The 23,089-nt window shown below is 39.8% G+C and overlaps 2 protein-coding genes across 5 annotated transcripts in view; both read right to left on the bottom strand.

Annotated features, from left to right (window-relative positions):
• Positions 1-55: 55 nt before the first annotated feature.
• NRAS (NRAS proto-oncogene, GTPase) lies at positions 56-10,445 on the bottom strand. Its single transcript, XM_054565064.1, has 7 exons — positions 10,338-10,445; positions 9,730-9,857; positions 7,011-7,189; positions 5,088-5,247; positions 4,178-4,301; positions 3,800-3,841; positions 56-3,691 (listed from the first exon to the last, which is right to left on the bottom strand). Exons 2-5 carry the CDS (start codon positions 9,838-9,840, stop codon positions 4,182-4,184), a joined length of 570 nt encoding a protein of 189 aa, XP_054421039.1. The 5' UTR covers positions 9,841-9,857; positions 10,338-10,445; the 3' UTR covers positions 56-3,691; positions 3,800-3,841; positions 4,178-4,181.
• Positions 10,446-10,597: 152 nt separating this feature from the next.
• CSDE1 (cold shock domain containing E1) overlaps positions 10,598-23,089 on the bottom strand; it is a 33,147-nt gene continuing 20,655 nt past the window's right edge. For all 4 annotated transcript variants that reach the window (XM_054564924.1, XM_054564925.1, XM_054564926.1 and 1 more), the window contains 10 exons: positions 22,460-22,600; positions 22,210-22,374; positions 19,852-19,959; positions 19,089-19,264; positions 18,371-18,483; positions 16,766-16,885; positions 13,970-14,148; positions 13,167-13,330; positions 12,283-12,415; positions 10,598-11,899 (listed from right to left, as the gene is read on the bottom strand). In XM_054564924.1, coding sequence (XP_054420899.1) covers positions 11,852-11,899; positions 12,283-12,415; positions 13,167-13,330; positions 13,970-14,148; positions 16,766-16,885; positions 18,371-18,483; positions 19,089-19,264; positions 19,852-19,959; positions 22,210-22,374; positions 22,460-22,600 — 1,347 coding nt within the window. In that variant the 3' untranslated portion in view covers positions 10,598-11,851. The remainder of the gene's footprint in view (positions 11,900-12,282; positions 12,416-13,166; positions 13,331-13,969; positions 14,149-16,765; positions 16,886-18,370; positions 18,484-19,088; positions 19,265-19,851; positions 19,960-22,209; positions 22,375-22,459; positions 22,601-23,089) is intronic.

Genomic DNA, 23,089 nt, shown 5'->3' with positions numbered 1-23,089 from the left:
GTTCAATAAGGGCACTTCGGTGGAAAAAGTTATAACTAAGCAAAGAACTTCCAGTTTTTATTGTTTAAACATTTAAAAGGAAAAACATTCAACCAAATTTTTAAAAATTAGGATGGATTAATTTACAATAATATAGGCAACTTAAAATATCAGCCCTTCCATGTAGGGCCAAGGAGGCCAATAGTTTCCATTTAAACAGCAGAATTGCACAATCAGTCAATCAGTCTTTTTACCTCTATCTGACGGCACAGCAATGTAAAGCTCATACACCATCCATCAAGATCATACCTTCCCTCCAGAGTAGAATTCAGACAATTGTTTCTTAGGTCAGTACTCAGGCTTTTAAAAATCACCAGTTATATCTGAAACATATCTACAACTACTCTGGTAACAGAAACACGTTTGAAACAATTCTTATATGAAACACTTTAAAATAATTTTGTGGCACACTGGACTGCTTAAAGAAACTGCAAAGATGAAAAATAATTTGTAAGAGTTACAGTCCCTTTTATGGAAACAACCCAAATAAAATATTTTCCCTAATGCATTATCTTTGTTTCTTGTAATTTATTGGCAGAGAAGAATTACAAGAAGCTGAGTGCACCATATTTTGGTTCTTGGTTATAGCTGCCAGCTTAAGAGTTCATGACTGCAAACTGTGACTATGCTCACCAACTCTGGAATGGGGGAAAAAAAGTCTCTTTAAAGTGTTTCTCTATTCTTGCTTTCAAGTCAAGATAAAAAATTCACAGCAGTTCAAAGGATGATGAACGACTAAACATGGGCCCCACTAAAATATACACTGAAAATAATTTTACCCATTACACTCCTAAAGTGAAAATTGTGATAAGTATGATATTGTGCTACCAAGTAACATTCTATAGTACGCTGCTGGGAACAAATACAGCACTTAACAGATCAGGCATGGTGGCCTTTAGACAGAACATCGAATTTTCACACTCTTGAACGAACAACCTTTAAAAAAACCAACCACCAGAGTAATGTGTAATTTATGACAGCTGGCCAGGCACTTAGCTTGGGGAAAGAGACTTTCAGATTTTGAGGTAAACTAGAATTGTTTTCAGCAATTACAAACATATTCTAAACACCACATTTTACACCACACTAACTGAAACTATTCAGCATTCAACTGTAACTTTGTCACTCCACTGTGCCAAAATTCACACCTAAATGTAAGTTCTTAAGCTATTAAAAGAACATTTTCAAGTCTGAATTTTGGCCCCATTTAGGTATTTCTGTGCTTGCAACATACTTGAGAACATGACAAGGTATATACATACAAGGGCAATGGGCACAAGAGCCCCAAATCAGTTATCTTTTCTCCTAATTTGACATTAGAAAAAGGATCCCACTGTCAGTCACAAAGAGAAGAGGAAGAGGGTGTCGACTGAGGTGACAAGCTTCAATCCAGCCTCCGGAAGAATGAGTGCAACGCCCGAAAGTGGCAGGGGCAGAAGCGGCAGAGTTCCCGCTTACCGGTGGCTGACAGTACTGCGAGAGCTCTCAGAATGGACGCCGAGGAGCACAACTCTGAGTTTATTACACTCTGGACGCAGCATGGACTTCTTCCCCTCTTCTGAATTCATTTGAAGGCAATGTGGAGTTTGCTTAATAAATGAAAATTTGTGTTAGAAGATGGAGGACCTCAGTAAGTATTTACATATTAAAAGAGCAGGACAGCGAGTGGCTATTTTGGCCTGGGCCTTTACTGAAGTCATGTAAGTCTATTTTTCATTAGAATTACCAGGATATTATTTGCACAGAAAAGTCAAGCCTCCAAATCCTCATAACTAACAACATATTGTTTCCATTCCTTTCTCAAACAGCAATTCCGATCCAAAGGTGGCTTCTTGTTCTGAACAAACTCAGCTTTTGTATTCTTGTATGCACAGACTAACTAACCAGTATCTTGTTTTAAAACCTTTAAAGAACATGAAGAATACAGAAAGTTAAAAAAATCTTGATCTGAGCCCTGGCCAGGAGGCTCAGTTAGTTGGAGCGTCATTCTATGCACCAGAAGGTTGTGGGTTCGATCCCCAGTCAGGGCATGTATAGGAAGCAACCGATCGATGTTATTCTCCCCCCTCCCCTCTCTCTAAAATCAATAAACATATTCTCAGCTGAGGGTTTAAAAAAAATCAACTTCAAAACAATTTTGATCTGAGGTACCCTCATTCTCAAAAACATGAGAAGAAATACTGGCACCATTGAATTTCCACATGGCTAAACAAAGAGTCTAGATAATTTATTTATAAAGACTGTTAAGCTGACCCTTTTCAGGATACCAAGCTTTTCCAGTTACGATCGAGGACTTGTGTTAACTGACCACTTCCTTCCATGCAGGACTAACAGCACACACCTGGCCAAACTACCAGCCAGGGTACTGGTGCAATGAGCGAATGTGGAAGACCTCCTCCCTCTGTGATGCTAGCTGGCTCGCTCAGGTTTTGAGATGGTGACCCTGGTCCATTTAGCACCATGCTCCACTCACCTGAAATAATCAAACTACAGCGGGTGAGGGCCTGAGGGCAATTATTAATATATACAGCATTAGGATACCACGATATGCATTGAAAATGAGTCTGTTAATACACTGTTGGAGGCTTCAAAATCATTGATCACAATATTAAATAAAACTTCATTGAGTTTTTAGTTTTGCACATCTGCAAATGCAGAGCCTTCGGATATAACCCAAATTTAAATACGAATGGAAGTTCATTGAACATTAGATTACCAGTAAACTAGAAGAAACAAAGTACATACATTTGATAGGTAGTAACCTACAAAAAAAAGTGGAGCATGGGTAAAAATTAAGTGAAATTATTTATAATTGTTTCCAGTTTTATCCTTCTCTTGGGAGAACCTAAAATCAGGTCTCTGAAAAGCCAACTTCACACATACAAGAAATGGCATCTGCTATCATATCGGTGTATCTTGCCCTCAAAGGTAGACAGGTCCTACTCATACCTCAGACATTGGTTTTCATGTGTCATGGTTTCTGAGACATCCATTCCACTGAAGTATTGTACAGGAAGTTTACAACCCACTTCTAGGAAAAAGGCACTTCATTGTGAGAGTTCGATTTAATTGCATGAAAGTCAAGAAGACTAGGATAGACTCAAAAGTCTGTATTCACCTTTGTAGTTATGAATACAGAGCAGATGCCAGTTTATAGAATACAGTTGATAACATTACAAACAACCAAACACCAACATTAACTATATTCTCAGCAAAACAGTAATTTATGACATTTCTCCAAAAACCAATATAGTTCCCAGTTCAACAGAAAACAAAAACAAAAACAAAAACAAAAACACCCGCAGCAGTTGCTACATTAGACCTCAAGACATTGTTTTCTAGACAATTTAATGTCTACAGTTTGGTTCTCTTTCAGAGGGTGAATGGCTTATCAGATGAAAAACCTGGGGTGACAGAGGTGTGTGTGGGGAAGAACCCAGGGTGGAAAAATACTGGGGAGTAACAAGAGGTTCATTTCTCTGGTCAGACAATCAAGCGAGGAGGTAGTTATTCCGAGAACTTCTCAAACAGAGAACAATGTACTGATCTACTGAGAGCTGGGCGAGCAGCAGGAGCTTCTTTGTGAGGCTGAGGACAGCAACAGGAATACTTCTCTCTCCTCCAGGAAGTCAGGACCAGGGTGTCAGTGCAGCTGCAATGAGACGGGACGCGCGTGTAAGTGTCACCTGGGGAGTGTAAGGAACGGAAAGTGAAGAAATCAACAGGAATCCTACTCCACTGACTGCCAGACTTCTCCTACCTTGGCAATGGCTCTCGTCGGATGCTAGAGCTTTAAAAGTATCTGTAAGAAAAAACACCGTGTCATTATCATCTAGTTTTGAGGTAGTGATTCTTCTTCACACTTTTGGTTGGTGCCAAGAAGGTGGTATTCACATAGTTCATCAATAATGTCTTCTAATTTCTAGCATTACTGAAAATGTCACAATGCCTGCAAAGTAATTAAATGTTTTAAAAACAGTTTAGATCTCAGTACTCTCAGGAAGGGCACCACAAGGAAAACATTTTATAGTTACAAGTGAGCAGAAATTCTCAGGTGAATAACAACATAAAAAATGACAATAGCAACACTCCTCCAAATTGCCTGATTTATAATTACGTCAAGAGATCACATTCTCACCTTGTTACATCACCACACAAGGCAACCCCATGCAACCTTGAGTCCCATCATCACTGCTGTTGAGTTTTTTCATTCGATACTGACGTATTTCCCTTACCAGTGTGTAAAAGGCATCTTCAACACCCTGTAAAAATGATAAGGACAGCCTAAACAGATACAATCCAAGTTGTAAGCTTTCTCTCACTGCTTCATCTGGATTTAGAATACCAATTATTAAATCATTCATGACGAAGTAAGGCTGTTCAGCCCTAGCTGGTGTGGTTCAACAGACTGAACACCAGCCCGTGAACTGAAAGGCTGCCGGTTCGATTCCCAGTCAGGGCACTTGCCGAGGTTGCAGGCCAGGTCCCAAGCTGGGGGCATGCGAGAGGCAAGTGACTGATACATCTCTCACACATCAATGTTTCTCTCTTTCTCCCTCCCTTCTGTTCTCTCTAAAAATAAAATCTTTTTTTCTTTTTTTTAAAATAGGGCGGTTTAGAAAGAGGACACTAAATTTAGCATTCTTATTGAATTACATTAACAGGATGTTATACAAATGGCACATTTTGCAAAAGTAGCTTTCAAGCAAAGGAAAATTGGTAATGTGGGACATACAGAACTACCAGATCTAGAGATTCCATTCCAAAGAACTTAAACCCTATACAGGGGCTGGTGTTGATAGAGCAAAGACTAACTCTTATCTTTAATCAAAGGTCTTCATTTTAGTAATATTTGTGCATATTAATGTAAAAATTCCACACCAAAATGTTAACAAGTTTATTCTGGGTTTAAACCAAAGATTAAAATAGAACACTATTAAAAATCCCTAACAGCAAAGAATGTGGATCACACCTCTGGCAAAGAGTCAATTAATCAACCTTGTCTGCCTTAAATAAACCCTTGCCAGATGCTGGAAGCTGTACTGTACCTGTCTGGTCTTGGCTGAGGTTTCAATGAATGGAATCCCGTAACTCTTGGCCAGTTCGTGGGCTTGTTTTGTGTCAACTGTCCGTGTTGGCAAATCACACTTGTTTCCCACTAGCACCATAGGGACATCATCTGAGTCTTTCACTCTCTTAATCTGTTCCCTAAAAGGGGGAATATATTATAAGAATAAGCTTTTTGGAACGCATAAACAGCTAGGGAGGAAAAGAATCTAGCAAATTTTATCTAGTCCTCTTAGCTTCTAGGAGTGAGTTTCACTTTTTTCCTACTACTTGTAAAAGACCTTGCGTAACAAGACTGGCTTAGACTTGATTCAGCAGCCATAGGAAAGCCAAGTACCCATTCACCTTCTAGTGGAAATGGAAGGTTAATCTGCCTTGACACATGCCCTAGTTAGGACGCTTGGTTCTCCAAAGAACTTGGCTCTGAATGTAACTGGCAACTCTGAATCGCATTCCAGATTAAGGTCTGAAGTACAAAAAGTAAAGTAACTTTCTGAGTTTCCCTTGAGAGTGATGATATTTATCCACGTCTCTAGGTGGGTGCTCTCCCAATGTTTCCTTCTAGCAGAACTAGAGCTGGGAGGCTCAGACATAAAAAGAACCCCAGAACTGCTCTTATTAAGAGGGTCTACAGGATCTGGAACTCCACAGTGACGGCACTCCCTTCAGTGACACATAAGACACACTACCGAGCCGTTTGGAAAACACTCCTCTAGGTTCTCTTGACCAATACTGTCCAACAGAACTTTCTAGAATGATGGAAATGTTCCGTATCTCTGATGTCCAACTATATCCACTAATCATCTGTAGCTACTAAATACTGAAAAAGTCAGTGGCTCATATGGCCAAGGAACATAAAAATTTTTCAATTTTTTTCGAGTCTACCCCTGGATTACATACAAAGTCATATGCCTGAAGTGCATTACACTGGTGAGTGATAGCAGCAGCCTATGTAAAGGGACAATACAAGACAGCCTAAAAAGGAAAAGGACCTCTAGCAATTGAGAAAATAATAGCAGCCTGCCAAGTGCTGGGCATTCTCTCTCTCTCTGAACTCAGTTTTGAACCAGCTGCCTCTGTGAGTGGCCTTCTTCATGTGGACGGGGCATGAGCCAGGACCCAGGGCTGTGCGCAGAACGGTCGCACAGCCTTCTCTGCGTGGGGGGCACTGTTCTGAGTCATTTATGTAGTTATTAATTTAATTTCCACACCTCTCAGTAGGTACTATAATCTCATTATAGATAAGGAAACAGGCACAGAGATTTAGTAGTTTGCCCAGAAGCACCAGGGCTAACAGATGAAGGAGCCAAGGTTCAAGCCAGGCAGCTACATTCTGAACCATGACATTATTCTGCTGAAAGAACATGGAGTTAAGAAAAGGAGCCCAGGATTTTTGGTCCTGACTCTGCTAGTAGTTAACAGTCATGACCCCAAAAACCTAATAAACTGCCTCCTGGACTCCATTTTTGTGTTCTTTCTTTTCTGTGGTCCAAATGAGCTTTGAAACTTCATGGCTTTACAGAGAAAGGCCATCTTCACATCCCTTTGCCTTGCTTTCCTCTTTATCTTCTCCGCGCTTGTTTCTTCCTAGCATCACCGCTATTACCTGCTGAAGAACGGTTCGCAGGTTTTTCCTCTCTGAAATTCCTTTGTGCTCTAACAACCCCTCCAGTTCTGAATCACTCTCACTAGCAGGCTGCACTGATATCCCATCACACATTCTAGCCATTGTGTATTGTATCAATTCCAGCATTAGCTTTCGGTAATAACCCCAGATTCTCAATGCCAAACAACCTAAAACCAACCCTTCTCAAAATTAAAACACTGTTATCTTTCCTAGTCATCCCCGGACAAGCTTCAGAACCCACTTAAAGACCACCCTTTCAGAATAATGCTCCTGGTACCTGTAGAGGTTAATATCTGCAAACGACTTGCTATTGTTGATGGCAAACACACAGAGGAAGCCTTCGCCTGTCCTCATGTACTGGTCTCTCATGGCACTGTACTCCTCTTGGCCCGCTGTGTCCAGGATGTCCAACAGACAGGTTTCACCGTCTATAACCACCTGCTTTCGGTAAGAATCCTGGGGGGAGGGTGTGGGGAGGCAGTGAGAGGGAGATTCCACTTTTATTAAAAACCACAGGGAATGCTATGCTATCGCCAAGGTTAAACAAGCTCCTACCCAAGTCCATTTCAAGCTCCTACCCAAGTCCATTTCAGTCTGTCTGGTTTGTTCCTCAACCTGCTAATAATATATAATCACAAACAGAAAGTAATTAATGTCTTACTAGGAAAAAAGCCCCAAATCCACCCTGGCTGGTGTGGCGCAGTGGACTGAGCTCTGGCCTGCGAACCAAAGGGTCACTAGTTCGATTCCCAGTCAGAGTAGATGCCTGGGTTGGGGCGGCGGGGGTGCTGTGCACAAGAGGCACCACAGATTGATGTTTCTCTCCCTTTCTCCCTCCCTTCCCCTCTCTAAAAATAAGTAAAATCTTAAAAAACAACAACATCAAAAATCTGCCCCAAATCCTATATGCCTGCAGAAAGGAAAATGTGAACACTCTGTTCCTGGAAAAGATGAAAAAAAAAAAAAAGGAGGAAATTCAAAAGGCAGCTCTACTGCAGATAGACTAGAGATTAATCACAGTGTATTTTACTAAGGTATGAACTGAACTTTCCTTATTTGAGTGGTTATTGTACATTTAAATTTCTAAACATACCTCCATTATTTATAACCTGGCCCTGGTTACAGAGTCACTTGTGTTTATGATTAAGCACACAAATACTTTTTGTATCAGACAAGGTCATAATATCAAAATATTCTTCTCTTCATGACAGATTGTACCTTTGGACAATACTCCTCAATCAATCTCCTAAAGGTTACAAATAAGGTGGACATATAATTAAATCATCAGAAAGACAGATGCACAAATCATATTTTAAAAAAATATGGCTAGAAGGCAAAATTTTTCAATTTGGCTAGAAGACAAAATTTTTACTTATATTTTAACACTTGTGTTCTGGGAATTCAAGTCAAATAAAAAACCCTCATCACACTTAGTAAAAAATCTGGCTCCAGAAACAGAATTCAACCTAGTTTCCCAGCCCACTGATGAATTAGTTCCTCTGTAACTCACTTCATTGGGGCTGTACTTAAACTAACGGAATTCACATCGCCAAAACTTCTCAGAGCATGAAATATAGGTAAGTGTCTGACTGTTCTAGGAGATGAGCGAAACAAAAATTATAAAGATAGGTTTTAGTCAAACTATTTTATAACGGAGGTCAGAAGTGGTTATTTCCTGGCAGGGTAGGGGAGTTTACTGACTGGAAAGGGCATCTGAGAACTCTCTGGGGCATAGGAGGAAACAGAACATTTTTTTTGTCTGAGTGGTGGTTATTACGTAAGTGTATACAAATTTAAAAAGTCACTGAGCTGTAAATATAACATGTATGTATTTTACTATATGGAAATTACCCCACAATAACTAACACTCTGAAAAATAGTAAATGGTTCTAACTATCCATATGAAAGCTGCTAAACCTAAAATAAAAGATTTTTGCAAAGAATAAATAATTTTTAATAACGGCTATTATTAGAGTTAGCTGGCATTAAACACTCAGTGGCTACACAGTAGGAAGACCAGAGTATGTATTAAAACAAAATAATCTCTAGAGCTACACACTTCTAGGCCCTGGCTGGGTAACTCGGTTGGTTAGAGCACTGCCCCACTAAGCCACGGTTGTGGGTTCAATCCTTGGTCAGAGCACACACAGAATCAACCAGCAAATGCATAAACAAGTGGAACAACAAACTGATGTTTCCCTCTCTAAAAATTAAAAAAAAAAAATCAATAAATAGAGTTACACATTTCCAAATGGAATAAAATTGCAAGGTCTTTTATTAAACAGTTTTTGCCATTCATTAAAGCCAATCTATAACATGAACTCCCATGAAGACAACAGGATTTTTAATAAGTACTATTTATCCAGTGCTTTACCATTCACAAAAAACGTAAACACATTTGATTTTTCACATCATCCCTGTATGGTAGGCAGGACCCGTTTCCTTATAGCAATTTAATAGATGACAAAAACAAGGCTCATACAGATGAAGTGATTTGCTCACTATCACATCACTAAACAAACTGCAAACAGGGACCGAAATCCTAGGCACAGTGACTCAAAATCTCATGCCCCTTCTACTCCAACCCACAGTCTTTGCTGCTTCAACAAGCCAGGAAATCAAAGCTGGGGAACCCCCAGGTCTCTGGATCCTTTATCTCCACCCTCCCACATTATTCAGTCACTCTACCTATGGCCTGTGTGTTTTTTTAAAAACACAGCTGTCACAGACGAAGAAACTAAATGAGTTCAACACTGACTTTGCAAGTTTACAGAACTGTTAAAAACTGAACTTTTTGGAACATCTTCAGCAGCTCGTAAAAATGAACTCTTCTCCACAAAACTGGAAAGCTTTATTTATTGTATTAATGAACGCAGCACCCACAATAACTTTCCACTTTCTCTCCTGATTATTCCTTTAGCTAAAGAATAGCTAAAGGGCATGGGTGCGAGTAAACCGAAAGAAAAGCAGGGTCGGCGGACTACACTGGGCCTCACCTCTATGGTGGGATCATATTCATCTACAAAGTGGTTCTGGATTAGCTGGATTGTCAGCGCGCTTTTCCCAACACCACCTGCTCCAACCACCACCAGTTTGTACTCAGTCATTTCACACCAGCAAGAACCTGTGGGAAAGCAGCAATTACGGTTAATTGGCGAGCCACCTCTACCGTACTTCAAAGTACATTAGTAGTTAAGTAAAACCAGCGTTGAAAATGTATCGGTTCTACACACGTGACCCTTCATTTGGTTCTCAGAGTGACTCCGGAATGCAAAAACACAAGTTACTGTGGGTCTCCGAATTCTGAGCTACCCCCACCCTCATCTATTTTTCGGCAGTCTTTGCGCCCCGCCCTCGGCCTAAGGTAAAGGAACCCCCCCCCTTCCTGCCCCTCCCGCCAGGCTTCCCAGCTCTAGGGGGCTGCCTCCAGGACGCCCACTCTTCAGGTTCTCCCTCCTGTCTCCAAATGTCTTCCCCGTAGGACTAAAACCGAAGGACCCCCGCCCAGGCCTTTGTCTTCAGCTCACAGATTCCGCTCGATTCCCGGCAATGGCCAGACGACTGTACGCTCCAAAGCCCAACGCGACACCCGCCAGAGGCTTACCTCCAGCTCCGGTGCCTCCGCTGCGAACGGATTTAGAACCACCACCCGGAAAAATGTTGGAGACCCCGGAACCGCCATGAACAGCCCCCACCAGGGAGCGGCACTTCCGGCCCCGCCCGCTACGTAATCAGTCGGCGCCCCGGGCGCCCGTGTCCCCGCCCCGGCCACGTGGGCCCCGACCCGGGAGGCCAGCGGCAGGCCACACCCAGACCCGCCCCTCCCAAACAGGACGTTCCAATAATGAAAGCGCTCGGTGCTGGTGTCTCAAAAATCAGTAAAACTTTATTCGCTTCCATTCTTTCGCCAATAACAGAAAACTGGAGAAAGCAAAAATGTTTTGTGTTTACAAAGATAAATGGCCTCTTTACCCAGAGAAGATCAAAACCTCAAACGACAACGGGGAAGATAAAAGCGCCCTCCCCCACATCCCCTGAGCTGACCCTTGTCATCTTAGACAAAGCCTTCAGTCCACTGGCCAGGGACCCTGTATGTGGCCAATTCCAGATGAGGGCCAAGAAATCAGACCAATCCATTTCCGTGATATAAAGCCGAATAGAAGCTACACCAAGGGTCAAGTGCCTGTATTTTACAGGACACAGGAACCAGGTGGTTACTTATAAAAAAAACAAGATTCATTTCAGGCACAACTTTTTTTATTTTTTTTGTTTTGTTTTGTTTTGTTTTAAATCAGTAAAAGAAACTGGGTCCTAGAAGCTGCAGTGATCTAAGCAGCAGCAAGTCTGTGCATTCGTCTTTGTTTCTTTAAATACGTTTAAATTATCACACTCCTGGCACACCTCATTTGCATGAAATTCTGCACCATACATACTAATTGTAGTAAATTTACCCCCCCACCCCATCCCAGGAAAGAAAAAACTACTCTGGAAGATAATTTTTGTTGAAATCTAACGGAACTTCGTTAAGTGGACTGTGACAAGATTATAAATGATATGAAAAATAACATTTTAACATTTGGCCATCAACTTAAGGAAATGGTTTGCCTATACAAATTTTTGTAATTAATATAGTCTACCCTCATATGGTCCTCAGAATTAAAGCATAATGAACAGGAAAGAAAAGAAAAAGAATGCAACTGAGTGCTAAGGCAGGACATCTTGCCAGAAGTAATGAAGGTAGAGTATATACTAAATATCAAGTGCAGAATTTCATAGGGCCAACAAGGTAACAGTCTATATTTTTCACTTAACACGGGCAAAGTGGATTTTGCAGTTACCAGTTGCGTTAAATGCACCAAATAAAGCTCCTAAAATTGATACTACAAGGCGCCACCTTAAGTTTTCCAGGCTGCAACTGTGCATAATTTTAAAATGGTTTTCTTAAATTTATTTATTTTTTTAAACATAACACGAGGAAGGTGTTAAAATTGGTGTAATAGCTCAATAGAATAAGTATTCCAGGTTTTGGGGAGGGATGAAGAGGGAGATATTCAGACCCTTCACCAGAATCCCCCCAACTTGATCATAGCAGATTAATGATGTGCTTTGTGGATGTGGTTAGTCAATGACGCCAGCCTGACGGATCTTTCTTTCTGCACCAAATCCCTGTGAAAAAATAAAATTGCAGTTAATGACCTGAGTGCATGATAATCACAGCCTATTCACAATTCCAAAATGAACTACAAAAGCACTGCTTTTAATCATTTTAACCATTACCAATTCTTTCCCAGAGGAAAATCGATTGTAAGCCTTCCTGATCCATTAGCTAAAACTGTTCAAAGTTTCATGAAAATCAAGAAATGTGCTTCTTAATGGTAAGCAACCATTATACTGGGGGCTGAACCGATGTATAGGGAGTCTTAACTACTTATAAAGCAACACGGATGTTCCTTATTAAGCTGAGATATGCAGAAACAGGATCTCAAGCAGTATGTTGGTCTGTTAAGTTTCCCCACCCACCGCCCCCGAAACCTTGTATGTCCTCATACCATTGAGTTATCTGGTCCCCTGGGCTGACGAAGAACCATTAGGCGAGGAGCACTGGCATCATCCAGGGTAATGTTCTTCAAGCGATTGACCAACCTGTCAGGTCGTGGAGCTGCAACAGCCTTGGGGCCCTCACTGTAACAAAGGCAAGAAATGAGAAGCAGCAACACTTGGTGGGAAGAAAGCAAGTACTTACAGGAGTGTGTTTTCTACTTAACTACCTAAATGACTCAGTTTTAATGAGGGGGGACTCTTCATTTAGCTAGCTAGCTAGCAAGACAGGACAGACAAGTTTTTGTTTTTATTCCCAACTCAAGGTTTATTACTGTATAGGAGCTAGAAGAATCACTTGGGTAAGGGTCGTTCCTAGGCTGGGCCAATGACAAAATAAAACGCAGTAGATGTTAAAAAAAAAAAAAAAAAAAAAGAGAGGTTATAGAGTTAAATACAAAGAAGTGTTTCCAGAGACTCCCAGCTCCTTGCATAGTAACAATGTTATTATTTTTTTAAAAAAATCTAAAAACTAAAAAACACAGCAAGAACTGCTAAACTATAAAATTAGACTTTTAAGCAACATATTACCTAGAAATGGCTCAGTGAAAAGAGCTAAGCAGACTACTTTAAGAACAAGGACTATACCATCTTTCTATATTTTAGATATATTATGCAGTAAGTCCCCAATCAATATTTCACTAGACTAGACTTAATGAAACTAAGAGTTTACACAGTGAGGACTAAAAGTACAAGACATAGAAGTATCAAGAAATAACCAAAGTGATAGAAGATGATGAAAAAGCAGAGATGGATAAAGTGAAGAAATGTGATAAAGCAGAGATCGCATGTTCAGAGACAGTCCAGGGAGACTGCTAATCCAACAACAACTCACCAGACTCGCCAAACGTTACAAGCGCTGCACTTGCCAGTGCGCTGATTAAGAATCACGGAGAATTCCACCTCATCTCCAGCCTGTAGCTCAACGCCATCCTGAACTTCTTTCACATGGAAAAAGAGCTTCTTGCTATCTCCTACTTCATAGTTAATGAAGCCAAACTGGAATTAAAAAAAAAAAAAGCAAGCCTGGCTGAAACAAGTAAAGGTTGCCTTGTGCCTTCATGTATTATACGAGCTAAATTTCTGAATTACATAAAATCATTAAGGAGCTGTTACATAAACATATGCATGGTTTTGATCCCTTCTGAAATCATTAAGGTGATTTATGGTAGTATAAAAAACAGCCATACCAATATTTAATTCACAGTACTGACATTAAGAAAATGTCCTGAGGACTCACAGGGGTTTTCTTGAGATCTCAGTATTGGGCAGAGCTTTATAGCTTTGTTTGCCCTAAGCTTATTTTATGAACATTCCTACACATGACTCTTTCTTTGTGTGGTCTGTAGAAGAAGCTCTCGGGTTTAAAGTCTACAAAATCTTATAGTCTTTCTATTTTGAATGTCTCCCTCTGTTTATCTTCTCCATCATGTAGTGTAGTTATCACTACCACTATTTTTTTGCTAATACCACCATTTCCCTCCCAATCACGGGATTTTCTCCATGTTTTTATAAGTCACCTCAAATCACTGAAAAAATGATAAAACCCCTTGGCTGAAAAAATTTCAGGTTTTGGTTACTATTTGGTTACCAACTTATAAAAGGATCAAATTCAGATCCAGAGATCCTGCCACTTACCTGATCTTTCACACACTCCACAGTGGCCCTACGCAGAGGTGTGATGTTGTAGGCCATAGTCTGTGCGTTTTGGCCCAGGACACACAATTGGAATTTGACACTTTCCCCTTTCTGCAGGCAATCCCCTTTGTTGGCCATTCCAACTATGCCAAATGGATAGACTTCACCTTTCATATCCCCTATAAGAAGAAAAAGGTACAAAGACTAAAAGCTAGTATTTCACAACAGCCCTCTGTCGATGATCCTAATAAGTTGCTAAAAAATGTATTAAGTTCCCTAAAAACAGATATTCATTTTTACACCTCAGACATTCTACTCCAAAGCTTCAATGAAATCCTAAATGCTAAATACTACAATGAAATCAAATGAGAACCTATAGTTCATTATTCCCTTTATAGCTAATGAAGAGTTTTAAATAATATTTATGAAATGAAGAATAACACTACTGCTCACAATCACATTACCTAAATACGTTTTTTTTTAAGCACTATGGGTGGCTAATATGACCCACTGAATTATCTTTTCCTCAAGTTCACAATATAAGCCCACCAGTCAAAAATATTTCTGACCCATATCCGACTGGGCATTAAATAAGCCAAACATAGGCAGAGACAATGTAAATACATTTCTTTGCCATTTCACCCACTTTCTTTGTTCTGACTGTGGCTCCCTCAAACCAATAGGCACCCTTCTTGTAAATCAGCAGGACTTAGCACACTTTTTCTTAAAGAGCTAAACAGTAAATATTTTAGGCTTATAGGTCATCTTGTCTTTGTCACAACCACTCACCTACACTGTTGTAGTCAGAAAGCAACCGAAGCCAATACTGGGTAGGCAAAAGTTTACATTTGTTTGTATAGAAAATAATACAGTAACTAATAAGTAAATAATACCATAAGCTCTGTTTCACGTATTCACAACTGTAAGCCTATTTTTTGTCCACCCCATATGTAAACAAGTGGTCGTGGCTGTGCTTAAAAACAACTTTATAAAAGCAAGCCACCATATTTGCTGAGGTCTGCTCTAGAATAAGAGGTTGGCTGGAGGTCAGTGCAGACTATGGATAAAAACCGGGCCAAAGAGTTCGGTTGCTTATCATCAATACACGTGGATGGCGAATCCACGGAACCAACGAAGGTGGAGAAAAGGAGAAAAAAATTCAGGTGGAAGTGGAAGCTTCAGAACTGCAAATCCATTTAACCATTCTCTTGTTTTAGAGGTATTTTCAAACATACAGGAACCACTAACTTTGAAGAGATACTTCCAATAGAGAAAGTCATGCAGAAGGATTAGAAACAGCTGGCCTGATATGACAGCGTTAACATGAACTACCATACATTAAATACTTATACTAATTCATATTTAATCCTTATATAATCTTCTGAGGTTGAAGATATTATTCTCATCTAAAGATGAAGAAACTGAAGCTAGGAAAGACTGAAGTAATTTGTCATAAGTTACACAGCTAGAAGAGCTGATATTCAGATGTAGGTCTTCCAAATCCAAAGTTCATAGTTTTATACTGAGTTACAGTTGTATTCCTAAATAAACAAAGAGGTGCTCTCACCACCAAGTGGGAAAATGTGGCCTGCCAAGTCCCAGAAAACTCTAGACTTAGAGATTTCACGTAAGAGTCCTTTTCCACAAAATCCTTACTGTGGATTATATCCTACAGGCAGTGCTGAAGAGTAAGTGGATTGAGGGATTGGGAACGCAAAAGGAAGTAACAGTGGCACTTCCAGAGGAGGGGGAAGGACGATTTAATATTACACCTCAAGGGTTAAAGTTAGCTGCCGGTATCCCCAAGGCCCCTTTGGGGGTCATCAAGGCATCCACTTAAAAGACGGGTTTGCTATAAAATTAACTCATATTGAGAGGTGTGTGCAGTGGAGTACTGGTCCTACATAAAACAGAAATTCCTAAGAACCTCCTGAAGTAAAGGAACATGTTGTAATGGTGCATCGCTTTCCCTCAAATGACCCGCTCTTCCCCATTCTATGTTCTTTCTGACCCCTAGACAACACAAGATTTATTCTGTTTGTGAGCCAAACTATCATAGTTGTTTGGAATTTCAAATCCTCTCAACCTATGATTATGGTAATTTAGCGATACTAATTATCCAGTTTTCTCTACTGTCATTTCTATTGCAAACTTATCTGACACAGAGTTGGTCTTTCAGGTGGGAACTGCTGGTGGTGGTGAGGGTGGCAACAGAACTCAGGGCATTACTGATGATGGGGAGAAAAAAGCAGAAAATGAAGAATATAAGTAGCCTTGGCCTAGAGACAAGGAATTTGTAGGATCCTCATGGAACCTTAGCTATTAAGGAAGAGATACAGTGACCTATTACAGGAATCAAAAATGTTTATAGAATTGAATGGTTAACTAAGAAAACTTGTTAATACTGATGTAAATAACCAGTGAATACAGAAAAACTATGAAGTTGTACTAAAACCAGCCAATTGTGAATATTTGGTTATCACATTATAGTAAATGCATTTCTTTTTTAGTGTGAGATTTTGTTCTCAGTCTATTTAATATAATTCAGTTAGTTGTGCACATTATCAGTCATATGCTCACATAGTAATCATGTGTTCACTACTTAAACTGAGGCTGATTTCATTTCCTAGGGATATAAAAATAAAAACCAAGCATGGGGAAGAAAGTCATGTTTCCTTAAATAAGTTTTTAAAGGATCTGAAAACAACTATGACAAAAGCCATCATATTTCAAAATCTTCAAAGTGCTTATCTGAGGTAAGGCCAACTGCAGACAGTCTCACAGAGACGCTCTTACCTTCGTCCACAATCTCAATCATTCCTTGGTACTCAGTCTGTGTTGGATCAACACTCCTCAAGGGGCGAATAACTTTACCCGAGTAGATGGTAGGATCAGCTTCTTCAGTAATGCCATTCACTACAAAACCAAAGTGTGCATACCTCACTCAACAACTTCATTTAAACTCCATCACACAGGAAAGGAAGCAAAAATCATCAGAACAAATGTTAACAGAAGGTTCGTTGGTTGTCTATTTACTTCTAAGCTACCATTAAAATAAATCCAATTTGTTTAAGAAATTAACAAATACAGTGGAGCCTTGGTTACTGAACTTAATTCATTCCAGAAAACTGTTTGAGAGGCATTTTGTTCAAAACCCAAATCTCCTAACTCTGACTGGTGTGGCTCAGTGGATTGAGTGTAGGTCTGTGAACCAAAGGGCTGCAGGTTCAATTCCCAGTCAGGGCACATGCCGCAGTTGCAGGCCAGGTCCCTAGTTAGGGGGCGCTCGGGAGGCAACCACACACTGATGTTTCTCTCCCTTTCTCCCTCCTTTCCCCTCTCAAAAAATAAGTAAAATCTTTTAAAAAACCCCCAAAACAAAACCCCAAACCCCCAAATCTCCTTTGTTGCCCGAGAGACATGTGACTGATCATACAGGTATCAGCTTGTGGCTGTCAGGTGGAGAATCAAGACCTGAAGTTGTCCTACAACCAAGGTTTGACTGCTTTCGTATTTAAAAATGTGCCCTGCCCGCACATCTTTTCCAGGTGACCAAATGTCATCTTTTTAGTGAGGTCTTCTCTGGTCTCTAAAATGGCAACCCCAATACTTTAATACTTTCCTGATTTATTTCATCTTAATAATAGGTACTGCTATCTTTTTAAACATACTACACACAATATTTTTACTCATCTTGTTTGCTTGCATTCTCCACTAAAAAAAAACAAAACAAAACAAAACACCAAAAACCAAAAAACAAAAATAAAACCCAACAAAAACTCAACAAAGGTAGGGATTTGCCAATTTATTCACTGCTCTACCTCTAGGACCCAAAACACAGCACACACTTAAGATACTTACTGAATTGAAATGAACATTCTTGGCTGTCATTTCTCTAAGTCTCATTAAAAGAAAGTGTTATTTGGGGAGTTTGGATAAAAGCCAAAAGTTAAGTTGCAGGTTTTTTAAAAGTTGGAAATGCTAAATATCAATGATTTACTTAAGTTCCCATTACTTTTCACACTGAGACTCAATATTCTCTGAAACGGTCTTCTAGAGGAACACCCCTCTCCCCAACACTGTGGAGATTTACACCGTGGGGTTAGTTTTAAAAAAGAAGATAGTGAATTGAAAATACAGCAAATAACCTAACATATATAGAAGACTCGTTCTCAAACGTCAGTGTACAAGTGCATCAGAATCACCTGAAGGATTTCTCAAAACAGACTGCCCATCCCCAGCGTTTCAGAAGGTCTGGGGTGGGGTCAGAGAACCAGTATTTCTAAAGTGGCCAGGTGATGCAGCTGAACCTGAGGATCACACCTAGGGAAGAACCGCTGATCTAGCACAGATGGACTTTTTGCTCCCTCTCCCACCCAAGACATAGACTGAATAAATTACCCGAGTGTGTTTTGTTGACTTTTTCTGCACTGACTTTGTTGCCTTTGCCTTTGGACAAGCTGTACTCGACCATGTCCCCCAGTTCCAGGCTATCGATATCACCAGAGAACTCACTGGTGGGGGAAAGAAAACAACATTTGAATAAGCAATGACCATAAATAACAACAGTAACAAGCAGCTTTTCTTTCTTGTCTAATAACATTTATAGTGTGACTACCTATGACAGATACTGTTTTAAGCACGTTATATGTACCGACTCATTTAGTCCTCAGAAACACCCTATGAAGCAGCACCATTATCCCCAGCTTCAAGATAATGAAACTAAGATACCAGGAGATCAATTGCATTTGATAAAAGTTACACAGGTAGTACCTGCCAGAGCCTGGATTCAGACCCGAACTGTCTGGTTCTAAGAGCCCATTCTCTTAACCTCTATGGTATCTCATCACGCCAAATCACATGCATAACTCTGGTAGCCACATATGAAAGAGTATTCTTTCACTGAAGCAGAAAGGCTCTTATGCAACATTCGAAACCAGCACAGGCTTTTCTACATCTTTTGGCCATATGTTCTCTATAGAAAGGTAGATAACTAACTATTCACCAATAAGAAATGCAGAATTAAAACATATGTAGCTACCCAATATTAAATGTTTTGACTCCAAAAATCAAAGAATGAAAATAGTAAGCTCTAAGCTCCTAAAAAGGCATTCCTTACCTGTAATGGAAAAAGATTTCCTTATCATGATTGGCTGTTTCAATAAATCCAAAATTATCCTTCAGAGTTGCCACATAACCCAAGAGCCTCTTGGAGTTAGAATTACGACCTAGAAGTCGCACACAGGTTGCAATCTGCTGTCCAGGCCTCTGTTTGTCACTAATACTAAATTCAACCTGTGAAAAATAAGGATGCTCCTTAATACCATGTCATTTACACACGAGCTCCTTAACTCAGACCATGCTTCTCACTCCAAATATCCTTTGTAAATATTCTGACAACATAGATTTTCACAACTAACACTTTCCTGCCTCATTCCACTTTTCATGAAGGATCAAGTTTTGTTCTTCCGTGTGTATTCCTTATCAATTCTTATTTCTCTAAAGGAGGAGTATCAGAAACCAGACATACTAATTATGAGAAAAATGAACAGCAATGTAAAATCATTGGTATGGTTTTACTTTGATGTTTTAGTGGCTGTTTTAACTTTCTTACCAATATTTATTTTATCTATGATAATTGATTGAGGCATATCTTATCTAACATTTAAATACTGGCTCTTCAAAAAGCTTAACAAAGAGCTTGCTAGACCCTGCTGTAATTGAATAAGCTGCTTCTAAATAGGAGTTGATCATATAGTAAACTTGTAAGCATACAAAATTTTGAGTAAAACTTGACACAAGTTTAAAGAAACCCTTTTGCAAGACTGATGATGATTACAGCCTTCAACCCACTCTCTCTCAAATAAGCAAAATTATCTTGCCTTATCCCCTATTTGAGGAGAAGTAGATCCGTCCACATCCTTGGCTTGAAAAGCAATAGTCAATTTCACCCCGCAATCATCATAAGCAATAATACCATCCTCAGCCTCCTATAAGAGAATACAATGAAAAAGAATCAAGAAGAAAAAAAGTAATATAAAAGCAGCTAAGCTCTCACAGACCCTTGAGCCAAAGAACAGGCACAGCAGTAGAAATTTCCTAAGCCAGGATGCTCTATAACAATTGATTTTTCATATGAATAAAAGGTGGTCTTGCTTTAAGCCAGAATGGATTCAGTTTGCTGTAATTGGGTCCTTTTGTCTTAAGGACCTATATTTTGCTGTTAAGGCGGGACACCTTAGTGAACATTTACAACATGCCCATTCCATACATCTCAGGGCCAATGAGAAATCACATTTGGCATGTATTTTCAAACAGGTGTTAATTCTGTAGGGTAGGAAGTTTCTGTATCACCTATTTTGAATCTTCCATAGTACTCACAGTGTTTTGTATATGATGTTAATCAATATATCTACCAGTGCCTAGTTTTATTTGGTACAGGATCTAACACAGTTCAGAGAGCTGGATATTCAAGTAGGCGATTAAACTACGACATGCCAATGTTTTCACTGGCACACTTAAATCACTGTCAAACACCGGAAGTGATGCTAAGTACGGATCTGACTTTGGTTAAGTGAAGCAATGGTAGTGAATTCAGGTCTGACTTCAATAGCATCAATTCTTTTGCCAGTTAACCAGTGTCTCAATCTCAGCATTCATTTTTGCTCTAAATCTCTCTACTCATTCACCTCAATATCCAGTCAACACCTGATAATATAGCATACACCAAGTGCCTTAAACAGAGATAAGACAACCCCTGCTGGCACAGAGCCCAGTCCAGTACAGCAGACGGGATTCACAAAACGGGTAAGTGTAATACACTGTAATGAGCACAATGGCAGAAAAGACTTGCTGGGCTATAGTACTGGCTTAAAAAGAAAATAAAAAGCCAAAAAAAGTCTCATTCAAAGACTGTTTTGATCAAGCCAGTTTTGCCAGTGACATTTGGGAAGCAGGGCATTCTGAAAGCCAACAGCCATTAAAAGTAAGCCCCACTGAACTTTATTTTTATTATTAATAGCATCATCTGCCACTTGTGAAATTCCTACTGTGGACTAGGCACTGTGAGGCACTTTTTAAACAAAACAGGACAGTTATTTTTTAAGTTTAAAAACTGAAGCAGGGGTAAAGGGACTTCCCAAGCTACAAAATAAGTGGTAATCAAGATGCTGTCCCTGCACCTTCTGGCTCCTAAGTAGCTATTTCTAAAATCACGTTACTTTCCAGTATCTAATGTACCTCTTCTTGTCTACATCCATAACCTCTGTCCCCAGTTGAAGGACTACCCAAACTATTATAAAGTTTCTACCAAGTCTCTTCCATCTTTGGTCTTCTCGCCCCCCGCCCCCCAGTCAGGGGTTCACCCCATTGCCATTAGCTTCCTGAACTGCACACCTGATGCCGCTCTCCAACAGAACGCTTTATCCGAGTACAAACAAGGTCTGAATTCTTTAGAGCAGCAATTAACACCTTCTCACCTATCTGTACCCTGATTTTTCATCCTTATTTCCCCTACCCACCCCCAACCAAAGAAATGTACCCCTCTTTCTGTCTAAAGAAATACTGAATTTTTTCCCTCTGTACCTCTACTGTGAGGAATGTCCTTTCTCATTTAGTTCCATCTATTAAATATCAATGTTGTGGTGAAATCATCCCAGATTCTGCCAGTTTAGCATTTTACCAGAGTGAAACATTTTATATTCTGAATGTATTACCTGTTTCTATACAAGTCTCAATTTGTTATTTACTTGATAGCAGAGGCCATAATTTTAGACTCTTTATATTTCTTGTTCAGTGGATTTTTTTCAATAAATGAAGTTCAAATGTGTTAAGTAAACCTATGCAAATTTGAAGGTTTTAAACTGCTTGGAAAAAAGTATTATCATTTTAGATGAGCAGTTCCTAACAGGGGGTTATTTTAGGGTGTCTGGCAGTACCTGGAGACCCTCTGGGCTGTCACAGAGCGGTCGGAGAACGATAATGGCCTCTGGTGGGTTAAGGACAGGGATGCTGCTAAACACCCCACAATCTATGGAACAGCCCCACACCCACAGGAATTGTCCAGTCCCAAGTGTCCACGATGCGGAGATCGAAAAGTCTTGCTTTGGATTAGTTCATTGTTAGCGTTACAGGGAATTCTGAAAGAGGGAGCACTCCATTATTGTGTGTGGACAATGGCTGCCTTTAAGCAGGACAGGAATAAAGAGCTACAAAAGTCATTTGGAGCATGTAAAACTTACCTTTTCTTTGCCTTTATTTGGGCTAGTGGTTTTAGGATTGGGAAAAGTGGCTTCTTTTTCTACAGTGCCCAGAAAACGATGATCTGAATGGGAATGGAATGAAACCGTGCCCTTGGGAAGTTTTTTAATCCTAATAGCATGATTTCTTTGGGCAGAGAGCATATCCTACAAATGACAAACAAAAAGTAACTTAAACTGAAAAAGGAGCATCAAGACCCACCCCCCGCTTCTCTTCTCAAAAACTACTCACAGGAACCACAGTAAACTCTACTTCATCTGCAATGTGGAGCTGGTTCCCATCCAGAATTTCACTATAGTGGAAGAACATTCGAGCATCACGATCCACACACTTGATGAAACCAAAACCATCTCTCATGGCAGCAATTACACCCTGAAACCCAAATAATATTTTCACTGGCTGTGAAGCTTTTCAAAAACTGCAACATTCCAGCACTCAAACACGATCAAGTTAAATTCATCAGGAATTCTCTGTTTTAATGACCCAATTTCTGTATCCACATTGTAATTTTTCCATATAATTACAAACTCGTAAAGTAAATAAACTTCTAAGCAACTGAGACTCACCAGATGCTACTTGCCCTGGCCAACATGCACTAGAAAAAGTTATATTTGAATGTCAACAAATCCACACAACATACACCATTTAATTCTCAATTCTGTAAACTTAGTAGTTTTATCATGTTTTTGCAATATGAGGAAAAACAAGGCTAACAGAGGTTAAACAATTTATCCAAAGCACATACCTAGTAAGTGGCAGAAAACAGGATTACAAACACAGTCTAAGCTTAATGACAACATAACTTCCAGAAATTTAAAAAATCTACATACTTCAAGTACTTCACAAGTCAACTAAAGGCAA

This window comes from Pteronotus mesoamericanus, unplaced genomic scaffold (genome assembly GCF_021234165.1).
Source record: "Pteronotus mesoamericanus isolate MK-2021 breed Mesoamerican mustached bat unplaced genomic scaffold, CSHL_Meso_final scaffold_99, whole genome shotgun sequence".
Classification (NCBI taxonomy): domain Eukaryota; kingdom Metazoa; phylum Chordata; class Mammalia; order Chiroptera; family Mormoopidae; genus Pteronotus; species Pteronotus mesoamericanus.
This window is presented reverse-complemented; position numbering and strand designations above follow the sequence as displayed.